Source organism: Pseudoliparis swirei, chromosome 1 (genome assembly GCF_029220125.1).
Source record: "Pseudoliparis swirei isolate HS2019 ecotype Mariana Trench chromosome 1, NWPU_hadal_v1, whole genome shotgun sequence".
Taxonomy (NCBI): Eukaryota; Metazoa; Chordata; class Actinopteri; order Perciformes; family Liparidae; genus Pseudoliparis; species Pseudoliparis swirei.
Window position 1 is genome coordinate 16,215,814 of NC_079388.1, and position 23,320 is coordinate 16,239,133.

Sequence of the window (23,320 nt, forward strand, 5' to 3'; positions counted from 1 at the left end):
TACGTCAATTTATTCATCGCCATCTGTCGTGGCGATGATTCGCATGTAGCACCGCGGACGCGACAACACCGAATAATTCTCAAGTATCCCCCAAAAAACTGCTTATTATAAGGCTTTCAGACACTACTGCACCGTGACGCTACTACGGCGACAAGCACGGATGCATCCTCGTAAACACACACACAGACAGAAAGTGTCGCTGAATATGATGCAGTTTACATTCTCTTACATGTAACGGAGATAATTCGGTCACTTAAATGAGCTGTAGGTGGATTTTGTGAGGTTTTACATGAGCGCGATAACAAGGCGAGCGCTGTTCTGCAGGAAGTCAAGCTACATCTGCGAAGTGCGCATGCGCCCCAGCTCTCCTCAATCTAGGGCTGCGTTTCTCTCCATAAAACGGTAAGGACGAGCTATTTTATCGCTACGTGACTGTAAATAAACTCGGCTGTGAATCGCCCGCCGATCCCCCCGCACCGGCGGTCGTTTTGGCCGGGGGTTTCGGGGTTATTGCGTCTCGGATGGGGCTCAGCCGGCCGGGCTCGCACAGAATGGAGGGGCAACGCCGCCGCCGTGCCGTTGTTTGCCGTACGTGCCGCCGCACAGGGAGACGTCATTTTGAGGGGGAGCGGAGAGTCAAAATGCAGAGTTACGAAGGGACGTAAGGTTCAGAGACAAGCGGCACGTAACCGTCACACTGTAAATGCAACGCTTTACGCCGTCTCCGGCAGCATAGCGCACACTATTGTCCGGGTTGCCACATATTAAGTTACGCCCTTGCTTTGAGCCACAATGGCCACCGCCGAGCAGAGTATGACTCGCTGTGGGGATCATATACAGACAAAAAAAAGCAGTCCGCTGCTCAACGGTCGTAATAAGGTTGAACTTTTTGTAGAATAGGAGTCTTTCTACCCGCAACGAAACGGGTGAAATGAGCTCAAGTGTGACGTTGAATGGGGCAGTAACCCCCGCAGTCAGGCAGTTAGCGTCTCCCTGAAACACGCAAAAACCGCGGGTTCTGTCCCTTAGTGCGCGAGGCGAAAACAAACGTTAACCGTTACCGTTACAATTAGCTTAGCAATCTGACCGCTTTAAAACTGATTTAAAAAATCAAAAATGTGAGACTGTGTCGTTAATTTAGCAAATAGTTAACGTTACCGGGATAATGTACCGGTCGATATGGTATTCTGGTTATTGTAGAGCACAATGTGCGCACCGCGAAAAGATAAATAGATGAATAAGTTAATGTGAGTTAGTTTTGCTCGCGTTAGTTCAGAGAAAATATAGCAATTCTGAAATACGAAATGTTATTGAAATCAATAGCTCAATGTTTTTTAGAAGATATATAGTTATGTTAGGTGAAATATATATATTTAAAAAAACGTATTAAATTAATAAACATTAAAATGACATATTTCTAACTCAAGATCGGTTTATTGTCGGTGAACACCTCTTACTATATTCCATTTTATTAAACTATATTACATGCACACTTGGGTTCTTAATGCAATGTTATTAAAATATGATTTGTGGCTCTGATATCCAGCCATGTCATGGTGCGATTATGTTTCTCTTGTAAATAAATGCATCCTTCATTTTCAGATGAACAAACTCCTGGATAGCTGTCGTATGAAAGCAGCCGCCCTCCGTAACCCACTAGTGTGATGGCGACCACCGAAGAGGTCACGGTGTCCATGGCGGAGGTGTTGATGGTGAAGGCCGAGGGCGAAGGAGACCCCGATGACCCGAATAAGACTCAGGTCATCCTCCAGCTCCAGCCAATCACCACTGGGTATGTACCGAAGCCAGGTGTGAGCTAATAAACTCATTCCAGAGATCAATGCTAAACATCTGGACCGGTCTGGAAGTCAGTTAGGGAGCGACAGCCAAGACACGGGTTGAGGGGGACACCTGTAACAATAAGACCTATACCATATGTGTTGTTTTTGCATGTGTGATATTGGATGTTTGCATGAATACACATAACATATACTTGATTTAAGTAGATATTTTTACAAGATAGACAGACAGTTTACCTCTATATCGCCAAGAAATAAATGTGAAAATGCAAACTGTTTTCTCTACAGGGAGGAGTCTGCTGAAACCGATGCAGCCGTCATGACCGTTGAAGCACACGCAGGTAAAAGATTCACAGAATAATATTTTAAAGATTTTGTGATGCTCACATTGCAAAAAAAAGCATTACTTCCCACCACCTCAAGTTCAAATGACGCATGTGTCTTCTGATTCTCTTAGAACAAGCTGACGGAGACAACGTTGAAATTGTCTGTCCCATAACTTGTGGTGACAGTAAAGCCGTGTTGCTGGTGAAGAAGTTTGTATGCCCGGGAATCAACGTGAAATGTGTGAAGGTGGGTATTCTTCTTTTGAATTTATTTTGATAAAGTCTACAACTGCAGCAGGGTTTCATTATTGGTATATTTGAGTGGAAATGTGTCACAATGGGCACATTGGCTCTAAAGTAAAAACACTAAAATCACTGGAACAGATAGTTTACTGTCCACATGTAGCTAAAGGGAAAATAGCTTATCACACTCTTCCCCCCACTCTCTCTCTCCCTTTCTCTCTCCCATTCTCTCTCTTTTTCTTTCTCTCACACTATCTACAAGAGAGAGATAGTCTCCCTCTCTCTCTCTCCCCCCACACTCTCCCAGGGAAAGTGTGAGAGAAACAAGGGGTTAGATAACACAGATGGAGAGAGAAAGTGTGTTTCCCCCCCCAACACACTCTTAGTTTTAATAAAAGACGATTAAATACTTGGTTAGGTTTTGGAAAAGATGGTGAAATAAACAGTAAATTATGAGTGTTGAAATATATTTGAATATTAGAGCGAGATGGAGAGAGAGAGAAAGCGTGAGATGCATTTATAACAGGAAGAGAGTTTCATTTATACAAAAAAAGATTATTTTAAAAAAAGGTGTTTCTGCAACTTTGGCAACAACCAAGAAAAAGAAAAAAGTTAATATTTTGCCACATGCCTTGTAGTATTTCCTGTTGACACAAAATAGTGAAGAACATTGAAGCTGTATCCCAACTGTCATTGTGACGTAGAACATATTTTACAGCGATATTATGTAGAGTATCCACAGTAATAGATTCAGTCATCATTATATTCAAAATACCAACTGTATGCACATTGATTTGGTTCTTCATGTAAAGTCCAGTATCAGCAAAGCGATATCACACATATGAACACATACACGCAGTGTCATTTGTGTTAATTTCATCCCCTCTGCTCATCAACATGGTTTTCATATTTCTCTCCCCACCAGTATGAAGACCAGCTGATCAGCCCGAAGCAGTTTGTGCACATTTCTGGAAAAGCCACCCTGAAAGACTGGAAGAGAGCCATCAGGATGGGCGGAGTCATGCTCAGGTGAGGGGGACTTCTATTTGGATCAGTGACCCAACATCCACATTTGTAATATTGTTAGTTCTGGTTGGGTGCACACTGCACCACAATATAATTTATTACAGACTGCTCGGTTCACAGAAGTTATTTTTGCTGATGTGACTCATACATCTTGAATAAATATCTAAAATAATGACTATTCACCGTGTGACTTCGTACGAGTGAACTCATTTGGCGGCAGTTCATCACATGAAATAAAAATAACCACCGTGGCTTTTTAATAAACTTTCCATTACTCATCGACTGGTGACTGAAAAATATCATTCAGGGTTGCAGACTTACTGGAAACTTTAGGAACCAGAATGTTCTACAAATGGAAATTGAGCTATTAATGACACTGTGAGTACAGCTGAGCTTGTTCTTCTTTACTCAAAATGACCATAACTAATACGCAAGGTGTCGTATGAAGTGATGAACCCTCAAGAGTCATCGGCAACTTTGTAAAATAAATTACAAATTAATACATGGATAGAAATGTACTGATTACCTTCGCATTTACCTTCGCATTCTGAGAATGCGGAAGGTTATGTTTTGATCGCTGTGTATTTATTTATTTGTATGCGTGTTATTCGCATAACTCAAAAAGTATTAAACCGAATCGCATGAAATTTGGTGGGATGATTGATTATTATCCGGGGTCCATTTGTTTCGATTTTGGGATCGATCGGGTCAAGGTCAAGATCATGAAAAGGTACAAAAAAAGTGGCTGCGGCGAAGGTATGCGCTCTACCGAGTGCCCGTTCTAGTTTGTTATGTATTAATAAGATATGGTATGCTATGGTTACAGAAGTGCAATTCAAGTGTAAACCTTTTTGACGCAGCAACACATTGGTTACAATTCAAAACACAAATTCAAAGTCCAGTCTTCTGTGTATATAGTACTTCTCTAAATATATGATCTCGTTGCTCTGTGTCTGTTGGATTTGTACATAGTTGCTAATGTAACAAACTTTACAAGCTCACAATATTTCAGATGTTGTGTTTGTAGGTTTAACCAGTTTAATGTCTGGAAACTATTGATGTACAATGAAAAAGTCCTGTCATCCTACATTTTTTTATGTCACCAACTATTTGTTGTTTATACACATCTGTGCTCAGGAGTTCAGTTAAAACACATTTTTAAGTCACCCTTGAGTTGAGTTTTCTTTACCAGATACTATATGTTGTTCTTCTTCTTCCATTTCACTAACTGTCTGAACCCCTTCATGGTTTCTGCTCTCCAGAAAAATGATGGATTCTGGTCAGCTCGACTTCTACCAGCACAGCACACTGTGCACCAACACCTGCCGCAGCACCAAGTTCGACCTTCTCATCAACAACACGCGCTTCCCTCCTGACGGCTCTGGACTGACCACGCCCACGTCCTCTCAAAGTGAGAACACCCCGTGGTCATGGTTTTGCCAACACCAGACTGTTTTATGTTTATCTGTTATATTCTGAGTAAATACAAATACTACATGTTGAAAGCATGTTGGACTGATTTCCTTCCCGTATGGATTAAACCTCCCCGCACAGCTACGACCGTTTCCTTACATTTCTGTGCGCTATTTTGTGTAACTTGCAGCTCAGGTGGTCCTGGGCAACGGCGGAACAGTGGGCGAGGACAGAGCAGAGGTTCTCAGTGGGAAGATGGACTGGATCTCGAGTTCGCTGGAGGCTGCAGAGAAGAAGGAATCCAACGAGATCTCAGGTCACAGAGAGAGCACACATCCACACAGTTCACTTCACAACAGCGTCAGAAATACACGAGGGCAAAGGGCAAAACTGCCCCCAAGAAATATAATTTTGCCCCTGATATCACAAGGAGAGGGGCAAATAATACCCCCATAATTTCCTCTAATAATTATGAACTTACTAATAGGCTTATTATTGCCATTTGATGACAATTTCTCATATACTGTAAGCCTAAATAAGTATATTTATTATTTTTGAACAAAGGTTAAATGTTATTTCACAAGTTAAAAAAATCCCCCCCTCCCAATTTCTTTTTAAATGCTGCTGGATTTCAGTCAGTGGGTGCAAAAATTGCCCCCTAAAAAATATTTAGATTTCCTACCCTGCGTCACGATAACTATAACTAGTTGGAAATGAAACGCACGCCAGAGACTGAGACTTGCGTGTGTCGTCTGTTGGTCCACAGAGGACACGCTGAACTTCTGGAAGGGCATCGCTGACGTGGGCTTGCTGGGCGAAGTGGTGACCAACATCAGCACGGAGCTGGTGGAGCTGCTGAACGGCGTGCAGCAGCGCAGGGAGACCGCTGCCCTCCAGGACACGGGTACGGAACAACGCTAATGTGCACTGTCGAAACAGGCCGTGTGCAGGACTCGAGGCGTGAATGCGAAACCAACGGGAAACGAATAGAAAGAAGGAGTCAGCTGACGGAGGAAAAACCCAACATCAGAAAGCTTTGAGAAGGCAGACTGTTGTTTTCTGACTTCATGATTCATCGTCTTACAAGAGCTGAATTGGTTCCTCTGTTCCGACTGACCCGAGTGACCCGTTGATTGATCTGCCTCCCCGATCCCAGATTCCTGTCTGGTGGAGGTGGCGGTGCTCAGTAACCTCGCCCAAGTGTTCGGCCTGCTCGACTCGGTCAAGAACACGCTGGACAAGAGGCGGCACCAGACGGATCCCGGCCAGGAGGAAGTCCTCAGCACGCTGACCAGTGAGTACAGAACACAAACAAGGGTCCTCTACATTGACCACGTCTACGTGCACAAATTATTCAGGTTTTTGCCTCTAATTCAGAAAAAGACAATATACCTACTAAGCTGTTTTACATGGCGAATGAAAAAAGAATATTCCTCTAATATTTCCGTCTACATCCAGCTCTGCATGCTCCAATTTACATCAAAATGCCCCTATGACAGGTACAATAACAAACACATTTGAGATGCTCATTATTCTGAATGCAATTTAAACCCAATAATTCTTCTAAAACCAGAATAAGAATGGCAAATCCCACATGATAAATAAAATGCTCAATTCTGAATAAGGCCTAATGCATCCATAGGGTTACGGGTCGGGTTAATATCAGAGTATCTGTGTGCATGTAAACGCAGTCACTGATTCTCTTGGTACTTCTGCATCATGCTCACCGGAGGAAACTCCACCTCTTGAATGGTTAAACACGCTCTCTGGTTCCCTCTGTGTGTTTGAGGTGAGATGCATTTAGCATGCACACCTTCTGGCAACGCCGAGAGAATCATCACAGGCCCGAGGTGAGCGTGGTATTCCCTTTCCTTTTGTTGTGTGAAGAATTGGTGCCACACTGTTTAAAATCTCAGCATCTGAAGCAGCAAATAAGGATGACAAAGTTTTATAATAATAAAAAAATGAAATGCTTGTTCTGGAAGACAAAAATCCTCTTCATTGCCTCGGATTGGCAGGAATCACAAGTCGAATCATCAGTACAAAAGATTATCGCCTGCATTATGAACTAGAGAACATCTCGCGTTGGGCTCACGCCAGCCGTAAAGTGGGAAGGGCTATTGGCTCATTTCCTACTTCCTAACCCCCGATTCCTCGGGTCTTCAAAATCTGCCTAAATGTTGATCTGAAAGTTTTACGCCTCTGACTTCTAAATATCTAGCAAAGTCCTCAAACCCGCCTCTGTTGTACTTCCTGGTTCAGCGCGTGTCTCCGGGACCACATGTTGCCTTGATAATCACACACAGACTTACAAGGTGGAAGTAAATACTTGGTTAGTTGATTACAAACTCAAATGGCCTGAAATTAATCTTCAAAGAATACCAAAATAAAACCGTCGAGAAGCAGAACTCCAGATTATCCGTGTGCAAACCAACCAATCGCAAGATCCTCCCGGCAGAGATATTAAAAAAGGTCAGATTTGAATCGATGTTGTGTGTATTTTGACATGTGCCGGCTTGAGTTTGCCCACCATCTCTAATCGATATTGATATCAAATATCAATATTAGGACATACAGGACTGTCTCAGAAAATTAGAATATTGTGATGAAGTTCTTTATTTTCTGTAACGCAATTCAAAAAACAAAAATGTCATGCATTCTGGATTCATTACAAATCAACTGAAATATTGCAAGCCTTTTATTCTTTTAATATTGCTGATTATGGTTTACAGCTTAAGAAAACTCAAATATCCTATCTCTAAATATTAGAATATCATGAAAAAGTATACTAGTAGGGTATTAAACAAATCACTTGAATTGTCTAATTAACTCGAAACACCTGCAAGGGTTTCCTGAGCCTTGACAAACACTCAGCTGTTATAAATCTTTTTTTTTACTTGGTCTGAGGAAATATTAAAATTTTATGAGATAGGATTTTAGAGTTTTCTTAAGCTGTAAGCCATAATCAGCAATATTAAAAGAATAAAAGGCTTGCAATATTTCAGTTGATTTGTAATGAATCCAGAATGCATGACATTTTTGTTTTTTTAATTGCATTACAGAAAATAAAGAACTTTATCACAATATTCTAATTTTCTGAGACAGTCCTGTATAACATTTTGATAACGTTTTTTCTCCTGTGCTCTGTAGACCTGGAGGTGCAGTTGGAAGAGCAGAGGAAGCAGCAGCAGGTGCGCTCTCTCTTCTCCTGCCCGCAGCCCGCCAAAAACAAAACTCCCACCAAGCGCCCGACCAAGCGCCCTCGCCTCCAGAGGCCCGCCTCCACCACGACCCTGCTGACCTCGCCCGTCAACCAGCAGGCCGCCATGCAGCCCCAGCAGTACACCGTGCTCTCCCCCATCTCGCTGTCTTCCGTGGGTCAGCCGTTCACCGTGGCGGGCCTGCCCCTCGGCGCCCTGGGCCAGTCGTCCGGCACGGTCACCCTGCTCCCCGCCGGCTCGCAGCTCTTCACCCGCTACGTGGTGACCGGAGACGGGAAGGCGGACACCATCACCTTGCACCCGTCCTCGGGCCTCACGCTGGTGGGCACCGCCGTGCAGGACTCCGGCCGGCTGGGCGCGGCGATCGGCCCCGTGGAGCTGCTGCACCTGAGCCGGCAGGCCGGCGGCTCGGAGACGGCGCCCTCGGAAGGGCGGGCGGCGGAGGCGATGCAGGAGGCGGAGGCCGGCCAGGAGCACACGGTCATCGAGATCAACCCGGCGCCGATGGAGTCGGGCGGCGACGGGGACGCCGTGATGGTCCTGAGCGAGACGGAGGTGACGGTGGGCGCGGGGGGGGAGGAGACGCAGTGCCACGTGCAGGAGGCGCAGACTGAGGGGATTCAGGGGCTGCGCAGCTGGACGCCAGTGGACGGTTGACTGGCGTCCAGATCGTGGTGATAGAAGAAAACACTCAGGAGGGAAACCAGGTCCAATGAGCCGCGCCTCCCGTTTTACCCAGCAGCAACTCGGACTGACTTGTGAATCTGTAAATACACCGAATTTCCAAATCCACAATTTGCCTTGGTCTAAGACCAAGCTCTAGGGGTAGCCAAATTTTCCTTTTTTTGGTGTGTGTGTATGCGTGCGTGCGCGTGTGTGTGTGTGTGTGTGTACATGCTCCTCAATTTTTTTTATTGAAACAAAGAGGCATCACAACAAAGAACATTCTGTATGCTTCTGTTTGACCTGTACTTAAAGTATGATTCTGGTTTCTTACAACTCTGGTCAAACATTTGTAATTTTGGCCGTAACAATAACGTCGCGTCGAGAGGTCGAGCGGTCGCACGAGAATCGGACACGTTTTCAACAAATCTCCAGGCGAGCCAAACCGTATTTGATGTGTGGGTGTTGTGCTCATGTTACCGTTTGGACCGTTTAGTCTCGTGGCTCGTTTACCAACGAGCTAACATCAAATAAACACACACAAAAACAATCACCGAGAGCTTAGAGAGGTGGACAGTTTTCTTTAACCTTAACTTTTCGTCTCACGTTTGTTGTCGATATACAAAAACAACAACAATCTCGAGCCCACCACACATTGCTAGCCCCCTGGTTAAGTCACTGACATCAAGCGTAAACAATGGCCACAACAAGATAACAAATGAGTTGTAATGATCTGGATTTATCCTCCGAGCCTCCACGAACAACCCCGAAGACGAGAGGAGGCCACATCCTGGGCTTCTGACGGCGTCCTGTGACCTGTGAGGGCGACGATGCAACGATCCCCGCTCTCGAAACGTTTCATTTAGAATTACCTCCACATCATGTGTTTAACTTTTTATTTTATTTTTTATGTGCATTGTTAAACGGTAACAGACTGAACTCCTCATTGGAATGGCATCGCTTCTGCACTTATTCTCCCAGTGGTTCCATACTGTCTGATTTCATTCACAAACTCCATATAATATGGATTATTTTATCGGATTATTTTTTGTTTTATTGTTATCATCGATGGCTTTATCTCAGTATGATAGATGGTGTGAGCTGCTGGGATGATTGTTTAAGTCAATATATAAAAACATATATATATATATATATATACTAAATGTTAAACTTGGTATGCCTGTATTTTACACTTGTAAAGTCGTGTCATATTTATTAGTTTCCCGACTGAAGACGTACAAGCCTCTCTGTTTAAGGTGCAAACATGGATTAATTTATCAACAAGACTTCTCCATTCTGATCATTTAATTTAACAAATGAGGGTATTTGCAAACTGACTTTGTAATGTGTTTTAATACCAGATTAAAACAGAAAAAAAAAAGAAAAAAAAGTGCCGTTGTGTCAGTGTTTCACCACCAGATGGCGCTGTGTGCTCACGGGCTGACACTGGAGATACGGGTTTCATGATGAGGAAGGAGAGGATGTGTTGTCCGAGTAAATTACAGAGATGTGCCATGTGCCATGTGCCCCCCCCCCCCCCTTACATGGACAAAGAAAACCGGAGCGGCATTTGTTCCACGTCGGTAGCCGTTCCCGAGGGGCTCGTGAAAGCTGCGAAGAGAGGAGAGCGACGGGGCGGACGCTCTGCCGGTCGCTCGCCTCGGGTCTGGCAGGTTGAGCCGAGAATAGAGACACGAGCGTGACATCTCGTGGTCGGCGTGTCTTTCTGCGGAGGACAGCTCGGGGCTCCATCTTTAGCATCGCGGGGGGGGAAACGACTCGTAAACAAACTCCGACATCATACTCCAGAAGATTAGAAAAAACAACAACGCTTGACATATAAATGAAGTGATAGGTAAGTCGGTGTCTTCGTCGCATGTAAACTAGCCCGCTATAGAGCTTTCTGTTGTGAGGCCCATCGTTATGAGGGCATCAACTACACGTAATAATTCTAATACGTTTAATTTATATAGCGCTTTTTAAGGTAGTCAAAGACACTTTACGTGGTGCAATCATACTCCGAAACCACGGCTAAGCGTCTTGCTCAAGGACGCATCGACTAGGCCGGGGATTGAACCGCCAACCTGATCGGAAGACGGACCTGCTAACCCCTTTGTCAAGTTTCATCAATTTCAAAATAAGATGACATTTGGTAAAAAATGAACTCTGAACTTAACTCGCATGTGTGAGTCTTGCGGCGTTTCTCAATTCAAAGTACACGAGTACAGACAGACTTGTGTTCTTCTGGAGTCTGGACGGGAGGACGGTCTTTCTGCGATTGGAACAGCAGCTGACTTGATGACGTCACCACATCAGCTGTTCTTGCTCCTGGGTTTACTCTAATTATTCACTGTAAATAATTTTTTACAGTCAAATAAACAAAACATCCTGAAATGGCATTCCGTGACTCAACAACAGTAGTATTTATAAAAAGTCATCTGTCAGTAGTTTCTTTTCTCCTCCGCTACCGTTTCCGGTTGCTGACGAAATGCATTCTGGGATATATGCTAGCCAGAGTACGCACAAGTCTCCTCTGATGCATCCTCCGGAAAGTGGGAGGATCAAGTCACATCCGGGCATTTTGACCGTTCTTTGCGAGAAGCGAACTTTGAATTGCAACATGTACTCGGGCTGCGACTGATGACGTTTCACGAGTCACGAGGACACAAGTAGAGGAAAGTACGCACAAGTACCAGTGGCGGCTGGTGACATTTTTTGGGGGCGCAGTTGGGCGACGCGGTTTAAATGGCACTCAACAATGAGAAGAAAAGAGGTTTTGAGTAGAATATTGTAAAAAACAAAGCTTTATTTCAAGAACACAGCGTGCTCAACACTGTCCAATAACAACTATCAACACACTGTAACTTTGGGCATGAGAGGTTCAGAGCAGCTGTAAGGAACATTGGGTTGGGTTTCAGAGGTTTGCAAAATAAAAGAGTTTCACCCTAACATGAAAGAGGTTCAGAGCAGAATAGAGTCAGAAAGAGATCACATGTTACATTGGGTGACAGAGCAGACCCACTACTGTAAAGACAAGTAGCCTTCCTCTCTTTAAAGTTGGCAAACTTCTCAATAATTCTCTGGTTAAAGTCAATCGTGTCTGTAACCAGCCTGTTTCATTATTCTAGAGGGAATGTGTCTTTTTCAGAACTTCTTCGTTGTGTTTTCGATGCCAGTTCGGTCTGCAAACAGGGTTGGCTTCATGCTGTTAGTGAGTTAGCTCCATGCTGTTAGCTAGATAACTGCGGCAAGATTCGTGCTTTACACTTGTCTGAAGCTCTTTAGATCCCTCACCCCGTTGTAGTCCAGAGAGTTTCAGTCCCAGGACTTTGGAACAACAGATAGGGGAAACTAAACAGCGCATTACTCACTGAGCCTCCAGCTAACCAGCTCCGTTAGCTACCTGCTCGCGTAGTTCCGCTGAGCTCTCTGGCTGAGGGAATGATACCGGTCTCTGATTGGCCGAATAGTCCAATCACGTGAAATAATAAAACGATGTCATTGGCCAGGGCGCAAATTTTTGTGCCCCAAGATTCACGTTTCATCCGCCAATGAGAAGCCGTCCTTGCCGAAACGACCGTGAAATGTTTGCTCGCTGCCGCGCACACACGTTGGGCCGGAGCCCCGAAAATGGGGAGGGGCTTCTCTCCGTGAGGATGAGTGGCGATATGTTATTTATGTCACATTTAACTTAAGTGGTTGTTGACAGGCTGACGGTCTCCCACACACATTTAGTGCGTCAACACGGTATATTTGCTATTTAAATGATTTGGTATATAATGTTTTTTGACAGGTTATATATATATTTTTTTCATCTCAAAATTTTAAGAGGGGCGGCGCCCTCTATGGACGCACCGCCACTGACAAGAACGCTGATTGAGAAACGCCGTTGGACTCAAAGTGCTGACTCATGAGTGTGTGTGTGTGTCCCACTGGTGAGTTTCTCGCCGGCGTCCCGCTCTCGGGTTGGCTTCGGTTGGAGGGTCTGGCCCTCGGTTACGCAGCCGCGTCTCCAGTGGCAACGCGTTGTCAGGCAGAACCTTTTGTTTTCCCGCTATGTGCTCCTCTGGCGTCGCGCGTCAGTGTCTCGCTCGGTCCGGATCAAATCAGGCGAGGCTGAACCTCTTCACCTCGAGCGTCCTGTGTTGACAGCGGGGACGATGGCAACTGCAGAGGCAGCGTTGACGTCGGTATTTACGGTGAACTGTGTGATTAAAGGTGAATAACCGTTAGAATTTCTCTGCTCTTTTTCACAATTTTGAATTTTCTTTGCTTTAAATTTAATAATTAAATCATTTTTTTCATGTCATCTTAGGTAACATTTTGATGTCATCTTAGGTCCAAATTTAATAATTAAATTTATTTTCATGTCATCTTAAGTAAAATGTTTGGATATAAAGTGCCAATATCTTTAAGTTGATGATATTCATAGCTTTTGATTTTGCGGATGCTAACTAGTCTAAAAAACTAAAAACCAAAACTTTTTTCACTCCATAATTGTATTCTCAGGATTGAAGTATTTGACACTTAAACTTCCACTGAAACTTCTCAATTAATCAAGAGAGAAAGAAAACTACTTATTTAATCGGTTATTCATTTGTATACTACTTGTATAATCGATCTTTCATTTAAAGCTGCATTTATTTCTCTCTTTTTTTGGCCACTTGGGGGCAGTAGAACACGATGAAAGGAAAAACCAATAATAATGTGTTCGTAAAACCCTTTTCAAAATGACTGTGATCCATTTGGTCATTAATAACACTTGTAATGTCTGGAACATTCATAAGATTAAATTATTTTAGCGTGAGAAATTCTCCCGAGGCTCGGGGCTCTGTAACGCTAACATGCACACCGTGACGATGCAAATTGGATTTTGGACTGTTGATCAGCTAAAACAAGCAATCGGAGGGCGTCACGCCCACTTTAGGAATTTACTCCAACATTGCAGAGATGAAGCAACTCGTGATATGAACAAAAAAAATTACCTTCAAATAAAGATTAATGACAGTGATTATTTGTAGCTGTAATTCCACACATATAAACACCTTCTTCTAACCTGCGGGCCCTTTTTAATGTGCGAGCAGCTCTTTAAAGCTTAACTAAGCATGATTTAAACCTTTCTTATTACTCCTATGAGTGCCAATTTATAGAGCAGCATGGCTGGAGCGGCTGCCAACAGGTGTCATAGGCCATCTTCACTTCTACTTCCACTCCCCGTAGAACTCCTGGATGTACATGACACCGTTTCCAGGTTAAAAATATAAATGGCAATTCCTTTACTGCCTCTAAGGGTTGCTGGGTGCAGCCGGAGGCAGGGTGTTTTTGTTATTTGTATCCGCCGTGATGGGAACTCATCAAATATCCCGTGTGAGATTGAGGAACATGCTGACATCGCTGAAAAGTTCGACAGCACAAACACGGACACGGGGATATCTTTTTTCCCATCTTAAACAAGTCAAATTCCAAGACGATGGATTTGGAGATCGCCTGACTTTTCCCTCGGCGTCTCCATGGGGGTGACATTTGTACTTTGGAGTGATACGTCTCCACAACTTTTAATTGGATTTCCATGATATTTGATATATCATCCCCACAGGAGGGGAACAAAGCCCTGGAACAATGCAGCATGTTTATCTCACTTTTATTTTAAATTTTAAATTTGAGTTTTTGTCTTTTTAGTTTTTAGTCAAATTGTTAGCCATTAGATTGTTGTTAGTTGAAGTATATTTTAGCTCATTTCTGTTTTAAATGTTCATGTCTGCGAAGCATTTTGAGGCTCCAGCCGTCGCCATCGTCAATGTGTGCAATCGCCATGGTTACAGGCGTCGCTCATGGAAGAGGCTGCTGCATGAACGCGTCGCTACACCTTTAACACGCCCTCATCTCCTGGTTGTTGCTCTGGAATTAAGTTTTTTAGCTAATTAGTTTCCCTTGACCGACGTCTGTCTTTTACTTTTTTTGTTTAGTTTTTATTCCTTTCAATGAAAAATCCAAAATATTTCGGCACATTTCTCGTCATCAAAGGTTTTTAATGAAATGAACAGCGACGTCTGCGTTGACCAATCAAAGACGTTTACTTGCATTACTTTGCCATGTGACTAAAAAAATACATGTAATATGATTATTATTATTATTACACTATCATTACCATATGTCCAGAGCCTTAAACCCACGGACCGGTCCCTTCCTCACGTCTCACTGGTCCTGAAACACAGCACTGTTCTCAGCCTAAACCCTTCTTTAATTAAACTTACGGTCATATGGACATTAAAACATAACAACTACTGAATCTGAAGCATCCGACACCAAAAGTAAAGCTGTATTTCATCTAAAGCCCGTGGACATTGACACACACAGCGGTGCTGACACCAGAAGCTGCTGCTGCTGGGATGTTAATCCAAACTCCTGCGTCATCCCCACCGCTCCTCTCCGTCTCGCTTGAGGGGATTTGTGACTCGTGAGCTCTGCTGTGTTTACCTCGCGGACAAAGACGACTGTCGACCTTGTCTGATTTTTATTTTATTTTGTTTTTATTTTCTGGGGCCAAGTGAGGCTGTGAAGGGAACTAATAAAACTCTGGCAGCCTGTGCCACCCCCACCAACCCACCCACCCTCCACCTTCCACCCTCCCATCTCCTCTCTCTGTGCCAGCCACGTTTTGGCGCTCGCCAGCAGCAGAAGGTGCAACTTTCCCCCGTCTGCATGTTGACAAGCGGACCGGAGGCGAGCGCCCGATGAGCGATGACGGGGGCCCGGCTGATGGACAGAGGTGTTCACCCCATCGTCGGGCGGGGAGAGATAGTGGCGTGGCTGTTTACTCACACGGGAGGCCCGGATTGTCACCTTGTCTGTCAGGGGAAACCGCCTGCCGCTTATCTCCCCCCTCCCCCCCCAGCTCTCCACTTCACATCTCCATAAATCATTTCCCTCATGCCATTGTTGCTTTTTCTGTAATTTCCACCACTTTCCCGCCTCGAGATACTTCTTGAACCGTCTCCGTCCTCCGATGGCTTCCTCTCAGACGCTCTGCCGTGCTGCTTGAATATGACCCTGTGTCCCAATACGCCCGTGAGGCACTGAAGTGAATACATTTCCATTAAAACCTCTTTGTGAGATGAAAATTTCCCTCACGACGATACCGAGGTCATGAGCGTTATTTTAAAAAAATCCTTTATTTTGAAGTGTGCGGCCTTAAAACTATGTTTTAAATGTAAATTTGCTATTAAATCGTGCTGATTGTTTATCTTTAGGAGGTATTTGAACAGTTTAAATGACGAGTCTGACATCAGCAAAGTGGAGAACTCGAAGTCCGGGGCAGTCATTTGTCAGCTTCAGCTTCGAGCGCTTATAAAATATAACAGGCAGGTTCAAATGAATTATCATAAAGCCCCGGCACACCGGGGTAAATGGAGCGCTCACCGAGCCGGAGGAGTTGAGAGAGCCGGAGGACGTGAAGAGGCAGAGTGCTGCTGTTGTGTGGCGATGAGCGGTTATTCTGGATGTACAATTCAAGGACTGAGTGGGCGAGAGCAGCAGAGAGAGGAGAGGAGAGGAGAGGAGAAGAGTAGAGAAGAGAAGAGAGGAGTCTCAAGCCCAACATGTTCATAAATGAATGGCCGCCATCGGAGGAAGTGAGGAAACAAATTTACGAGAAGGGAGCACGAGGATGTCGTGAAAGGGCCGAGGCTCGTCCGCCTCTTATTCTCTCGTTAAAGAGTTTGAATGTCATCAAAATGCAGAGCGGGACTTCCCATTTGGAATTGAATAAGACACATGTGTGCGCAGTGTCAGGCAAGATGAGGTGGAGACGGAGGATAAAGAGCCGAAGGACCCCGTCAGAGGTCGTGGCGTTTTGCCGGAGGAGCTGTAAACGTGTCCGTACGCACGCGGGTATTTTTTTTTTTTTGCACACGTTTCCTTTTTATTATTTTTGCACAGCGTTCCCATAAAATCCTCTCGCCGTACTCTCGGGGGGCCGTTGATTGAAAAACTTGTCTGAGCACGAACAAAGTGAGTGCCGGACAGAGAGAGCTGTAAATCTTTTGAAATGACAGGGGGGAAAAAAATCAATTTCATATCTTTTCTAAAATGTGAAGAGAAACTGTTTTGATTGTGGTTGGTAAAAGTGGGGAGGACTGAAACCGCCAATAGTTCAGAAAAGAGAAGAAGAAGAGAAAACGAGTAGGTGCAGTAGTTTAGTACCATCCAGGTATTCTCCATCTTAGTTTAGTGAACACAAAGTACAGCTGAGGCTGATGGGAAGGTCGTGAATTATTGGAGAAATTAAAGTTTTAACCTATTGGAGAAGTTATAAGGCATAATAAAAAGTTTCTCCAACTCATCCTGTGGGGATGATACATCAAATATCATGGCAATCCAAATAAAGGTTGTAGAGACATACCACTCAAAACTACAAATGTCAAATGTCATGGAGACGCTTCACAGGCAATTCTCCAAAGTAGGATTTACTGTCTTGGAAACATGAACGTCGGCACGATGTTTTCTGGCTTTCCCGTGAAGTCGAGACATTTCATCGTCGGAGAAGTGAGAATTGGCGTTGGAAGAAAGTTACGAGGGAATCGCAGCGTGAAGTGGCGGAGTGAAGATATTTTCATCTTCGGGCGCGACCGACTGACTTGTCTGTGCCAGCCGGCGGTCGCTGTGGTCGGCGAGCAACATGTGAACATCGCCGGTAGACTCGAGACTTCCAGGAGCATAAGACCCCTCTTCTTTTATTAACCCTCCTGTTGCCTTCGGGTCAATTTGACCCCATTCAATGTTTCACCCTCCTGTTACCTTTATATTTACTGACATATTTTACCCTCTGGGTCAATTTGACCCCAGCAATTAAAACCTCCAGAAAATTATTAGAATTAATATTGTTTTCCAAGTTTAAGTGTGAGGTACTTTATGTTTGTTTGTTGACTACCTAAATAGCCCTTTAAATATATAAAAAAGTTGATATTTCTTATATGTTTGACAGTGAAAAACAGCCTGGGGTCAAATTGACCCCAAAGAACACCGACATTAAACATTGAATGGGGTCAAATTGACCCTAAAGGTAACAGGAGGGTTAAACCCACTCTTATCTTCAACCGCACATCACACAGCTCGTGTCCTGGCCTCATAAGAGTGGCTTCTCTTCTTCTTCGTGTTTTTTTAAAATAAACTCCCAGAACTCCGAGCATGTCGCGCCGAGAAAGCAGGACGGGCGCATCCGTCAAGGCCCGATGGAAGCGAGTGTCGATGTCAATCCGTTGACGGAGGCGAGAGGTGTGAACCGATGTGCTGTTCCGAGTGGAAACGCCGTGACGTGTGACGTGTGACGGCCGAGCACCGCGGGCGAAGGATTCTTTCCACTCTTTGGTTTAGTGAAACTTTGGTGTTGGGAACGGTGGAATAAAGTGAAAACGAGAAAGGGAAAAATGAGCAATAATGAGAGGAAGTACCAGTGGAAGCTGGACCATCCACTCACTCGCGCCGCCACTCAGGACTGACCTTTGACCTTTGAGGTACAGAAACTCTTGCTGTCTGGCACATTTTAGAGAGAGAGGGTGCACCGGAGATATTGATTGTTTAAAAGTCCTACAAGAAACTTTTATTCTGTGTTGACCGTCCCTTTTGAAAACCTCTCACTGTACTGCAGCCCGGTTTGTATGGCTGTGACGACAAATTTCCCCTTGGGGATTAATAACGTATATATCTATCTATCTATCTTGATTTCATCTGATTTCCAGAGGAATCCGACATACAATGCAACCACATAAATATAAAGGATAACGATATTGAAATTTCCAACATCCTTTCAAGTAATGTGGCCAGTGCACTCCTTCAGAACGGCGAACAGACTCATTCGTAATGTGACCATTATCAAGAATGAATGTATACCCTGCAGCCAATCAGAATGGAGTATTCCCATGGTATGAATTTGAAACTTTCTTGTTCCTTTTTCACTTCTCTTTGTCAAACTATATTCATAACAACTGGTAAATATAAAGAATATGTGTTGTGCGAGCGTAACTGCACAACAATAAACGCTGATATCGGTCTGTTTTGTGTGAAGACTTTGACCTTTTAAAGGTCGCAGTCCGATTTTGTGGCGCGCCTATTCAGATAATGCTGAGCGATTTAAGATTCTGGAGGCATACATAACACAAAAAGATATAATTTGTACACTTCCAATGGTTAAAGCAACTGTGAATACTTTGGTGTTATATAAGGATACCCTCAACACATACACACACACACACACGCGCTCACACGCGCTCACACACTGCCACAAGAGAGTGATATTTTGAGTTATGCTATTCGATCAACCTGGCTGACCACTGTAATGAGGCGAGGGAGATGGAGGCTGGTTTCCTTTCACAGGTCAGCGGACTGACAAAGCCCGGTGTCCCGGTCTGGAGCCGGGGATCTGTCTGCTTGCCGGTGTTTGTCTGGGGCTTCGTTCGCCTCCACGGGAGCGATCTGTATTCACCTCCACCTTCGCCGGGGCTCGCTTCTGTTTAATATGGGCCCGCTGTAGCCTCCCCGCCGTCACCCGGCACCGCAGAGTTCATTCTCGGTGTGTGTTTTTATCAGCACCCCTCGGGGCATATGTAATTGCTCAGCGCTGATGAGAACAGCCCCGGCTCAAAGTACCATCTCGTACCGCAATTACACCCATGGAGGTACAGAGGGGAAAACAACTGTGGGGGGAAATAAAGAAACGAGCCGGTGCGGCCCGGCGTGGCCAGTGAGAGACGGCAGCCTCACCTCCTCCTGCGGAAACGAGCCGGGCTGACGGAGGACGAAAAGTCAGACGTCTCCTTGGGGACGACACGCTTTAAGCTGTTAATGCTCCGTCTGCGGATGATTGAGGTGAGCGTCTGACATTTGAAGACCTTTATGTTCAAGTTTCCAAAGCTTACACCTGCGTGTGTGCGCGCGTGCGTGTGTGTGTGTGTGTGTGTGCGGCAGTGTAGCTTTGCCCAGACAGCGAAGATGGAAAACTTAGAGGAACTTCCTATGTGTGAGGCGCCGCTCTCGTCCAGACTCCGACAGCCCGCTGCTCTTCGGCTTATGAAAATAAATGCTGGCGAGTGTCGAACCGGCTGGAGACGCTGGGGAAGAGAGGCGGCTCACAGCACGCGTATCTGTCTTAAAGATGCAGTGTCGGAGATCGGGAGCATTTCGATCGCAACGTTATCGACTGCAGGCCGGGCGACTCATAGCTAACAGTGCTAACCCCTCTAACAGTGATAGCACCGCAAACAGTGAGAGCACCGCTAACCGTGCTACTAGTGCTAACGGCACTAACAATGCTAACAGTGCAAACTTGGGCGAATGTGTTGACAGAGCTAGCTGTGTTTACCTGAGGGGGAACCGGAGGGCGGGTGCTACGCCTCCACGAGACACGGTCAGCTGGGACGATGGGATCACCTGTAACCGTCATGTGATCGCAGAAATCTATATATTACATTAACAATACGTGCATTCAACCACGAGTACAAACTCAACAAGAATTAAGAAAGTAACATATCTTCAAGAAAGCCAAAATACAGAAGAAGAACTAGAAGTAATACCACAAGTAATACCACAAGTAATACTACAAGTAATACTACAAGTAATACCACACGTAATACCACACGTAATACCACAAGTAATACCACAAGTAATACTACAAGTAATACTAATACCACAAGTAATACCATAATAACACAAGTAATACGACAATAATACCACAAGTAATACCAGTAATACACAAGTAATACCATAAGTAATACCATAAGTAATACCACATGTAATACCACAAGTAAGACCATAAGTAAGACAATAAGTAATACCATAAGTAATACCATAAGTAATACCATAAGTAAGACCACAAGTAATACCACATGTAATACCACAAGTAATACCACAAGTAATACCACAAGTAATACCATAAGTAATACCACATGTAATACCACAAGTAAGACCATAAGTAAGACAATAAGTAATACCACAAGTAAGACCATAAGTAATTGACAGAGATAAACATTTATGTTATGTTATTGCTTACCGTATCTTAAACTCAACAATCAGAGGAGCTTCCCGAACTCCGCGTTCCCACCCGAAGGTTGTGTTATGGGTTTGGGGAGTCGGATAAGGAAGTGATAATAAACCAGACGGAAGGAATATGTCAACATGTCCTCAGTTCCACTTCTCCATTGGTGTTGTGTGTGTGTGTAAAGCTTTCAATAAAAGGCTGGACCAAAGGGTGCTCGATGGAATGTTGGTGAGGTCGTGTTCAGAGCATGTGCGATGAGCTTCCCTGGTCCAAAGCTTTGACCAAAGATACTACGTTGTCTGTGATTCATTCTCACCTCCTTGACCGTGAATATTTTAAATGATATAGAGAGGAAAAAAACCTATCAGTAATACCATAAGTAAGACCATAAGTAATACCATAAGTAATACCATAAGTAAGACCACAAGTAATACCACATGTAATACCACAAGTAATACCATAAGTAATACCATAAGTAATACCACAAGTAAGACCATAAGTAAGACAATAAGTAATACCATAGGTAATACCATAAGTAATACCATAAGTAAGACCACAAGTAATACCACATGTAATACCACAAGTAATACCACAAGTAAGACCATAAGTAATACCATAAGTAATACCATAAGTAAGACCACAAGTAATACCACATGTAATACCACAAGTAATACCACAAGTAATACCATAAGTAATACCACATGTAATACCACAAGTAAGACCATAAGTAAGACAATAAGTAATACCATAAGTAAGACCATAAGTAATACCATAAGTAATACCATAAGTAATACCACAAGTAATACCACATGTAATACCACAAGTAATACCATAAGTAATACCATAAGTAATACCATCATAAGTGCCATTCAAGTGTCACTAAAGTGCTAATCTGTTTTTATTCAAGGTGTAGTCTGAAAACATGTGTTTTTAGTTTCCGGGTGAAGACGTAGAGACTTCCTGCTGTCCTGATGTCAGCGGGGAGCTCGTTCCACCAATGAGGAGCCAGGACAGAAAACAGTCTGGATTTTGTCGAGTGATTAGCTCGAAGTGACGCAGTCGCCAGTCGATTGGTTGTTGCCGAGCCGAGTGAATGTGCTGGGGTGTGAGGCGTGACCATATATTAATGTTCACAACATTTCGTGCAACACAAAGAAAGGGTCATTCTTTTGTCACCGCTGTTTATATTTTCTCGTGGGAGGAATATGCTTCGAGATGTTTAGACCGCGTAGCGTCAGCGTTTCTATTGGTCGACAAACAGAAAGGGAACTTATCTGGACGCTAATATTGGGTGCAGTTGAATTTGTCCTTCGTACTAGTTGAATGGTCGATGGAGCAACCAGTGACGTGTTGTGTCACTGTACCTTTATCCTTGGTGAAGTGGATTTGCAGACAACACTATCAAAGGAAAGGTCACAATAAATCAATTAAAATACTAGACAAGCACAAACACAACTGTTTTCTACCCGCTACACAAAACAAGCCTTGCCATGCCAGCCTATTCAAATCTAAAATTGTAAAATACCAGCATGAATATTTGTGACACACAGGCAGGAGGTTCTCTGTGACAGTTCCAATCTGCACATACCGGCGAGGACAGTTAGGGAGCTCCACCCGGCCTCACTAACACGTTTTCTCCGTCGGCCTTATGTGAGTTTTATGCGATCTTTCTCCGAAAGTGACGGGGATTATTATGTAGCGGCGGGAGCGGAGGACTGTCAGCGGTTAAAGTTTAGGACTTTGAATAGGTTGCCGGGTGATTTTCACTGTCCAGCGCTGGTGAAGAAGCAGTACATCGTTGTCCTCCACCTGCTGCTGGAGTCTTTTGGTCATTGGTGGAGGAAGTACTCCGGTGGAAAAAAGTGTTTTTTTTCCCCATGAGCCTCACCTTGTGTCATAAGGATCTTTTTTTGTAATCACTAGTCGTTTCCATTTGTCTTTGATTTGACGGTTTAGTTTAGTCAGACAGGCTTTCTGTTGAAATTACACCAACTTCACCATCATCATCGTCATCGTCATCCCAGTGCGGAGGTTTTGGTTGCTTAGTAACAGCAGGTGCAACAGGAGCGTAACCTCCCAAGCAACTTGGACAAAAGAATAAAAAAGGCAAAGATAGTTTCTATAAACTAAAAAGCCAAATAGAAACTAGGAAATAAATATAATAGCAATGCCACGGTGCAGAAATATCAGCTCAAAGTAAAAGTAAAGATCGAAATCAACTCAAAGTACCAACATTAAACTGACTCATTCCAGATGAATGCTTGTGGTATATTACCCAGAAGGCACTTGTGGTGATGTATAGGTGGAGCCCAACTCTCCAGCCTTAGAGCCAGCTTCAAACACATTTATTCAGGCCACTTAAACCATTTTAAAGATGTTGGTATTCATCTTTTAATAAATAATTAGTTTATGATCTTAAATTAAATCTCCACTGAATTTATTCTCTAATGATAATTCTGTTTGCTTTTGGCCAGCTGCATTTTCCATTTCATTTTTCTCTAATTTCTCTAATATAATTCCATTTTCCAAACCGCTTATCCTTTTTCTGGACGCGGGGGCCGATCCCAGCTGATTGGGCGAAGGCGGGGTTCACGGCTT

The 23,320-nt window shown here is 44.0% G+C and overlaps 1 protein-coding gene across 3 annotated transcripts; it reads left to right on the forward strand.

The window, feature by feature from the left end:
- Positions 1–53: 53 nt before the first annotated feature.
- gmeb1 (glucocorticoid modulatory element binding protein 1) lies at positions 54–10,079 on the forward strand. Of its 3 annotated transcripts, none has more exons than XM_056418284.1 (10): positions 54–402; positions 1,603–1,792; positions 2,088–2,140; positions 2,257–2,372; positions 3,294–3,397; positions 4,657–4,805; positions 4,998–5,123; positions 5,574–5,711; positions 5,964–6,101; positions 7,958–10,079. In XM_056418284.1, exons 2-10 carry the CDS (start codon positions 1,665–1,667, stop codon positions 8,683–8,685), a joined length of 1,680 nt encoding a protein of 559 aa, XP_056274259.1. In that variant the 5' UTR covers positions 54–402; positions 1,603–1,664; the 3' UTR covers positions 8,686–10,079. The 3 variants fall into 3 exon arrangements, with proteins under 3 accessions (XP_056274259.1, XP_056274269.1, XP_056274251.1); XM_056418294.1 differs by lacking the exon at positions 54–402 and adding an exon at positions 455–588; XM_056418276.1 differs by lacking the exon at positions 54–402 and adding an exon at positions 605–879.
- The last annotated feature ends 13,241 nt before the right edge of the window (positions 10,080–23,320 follow it).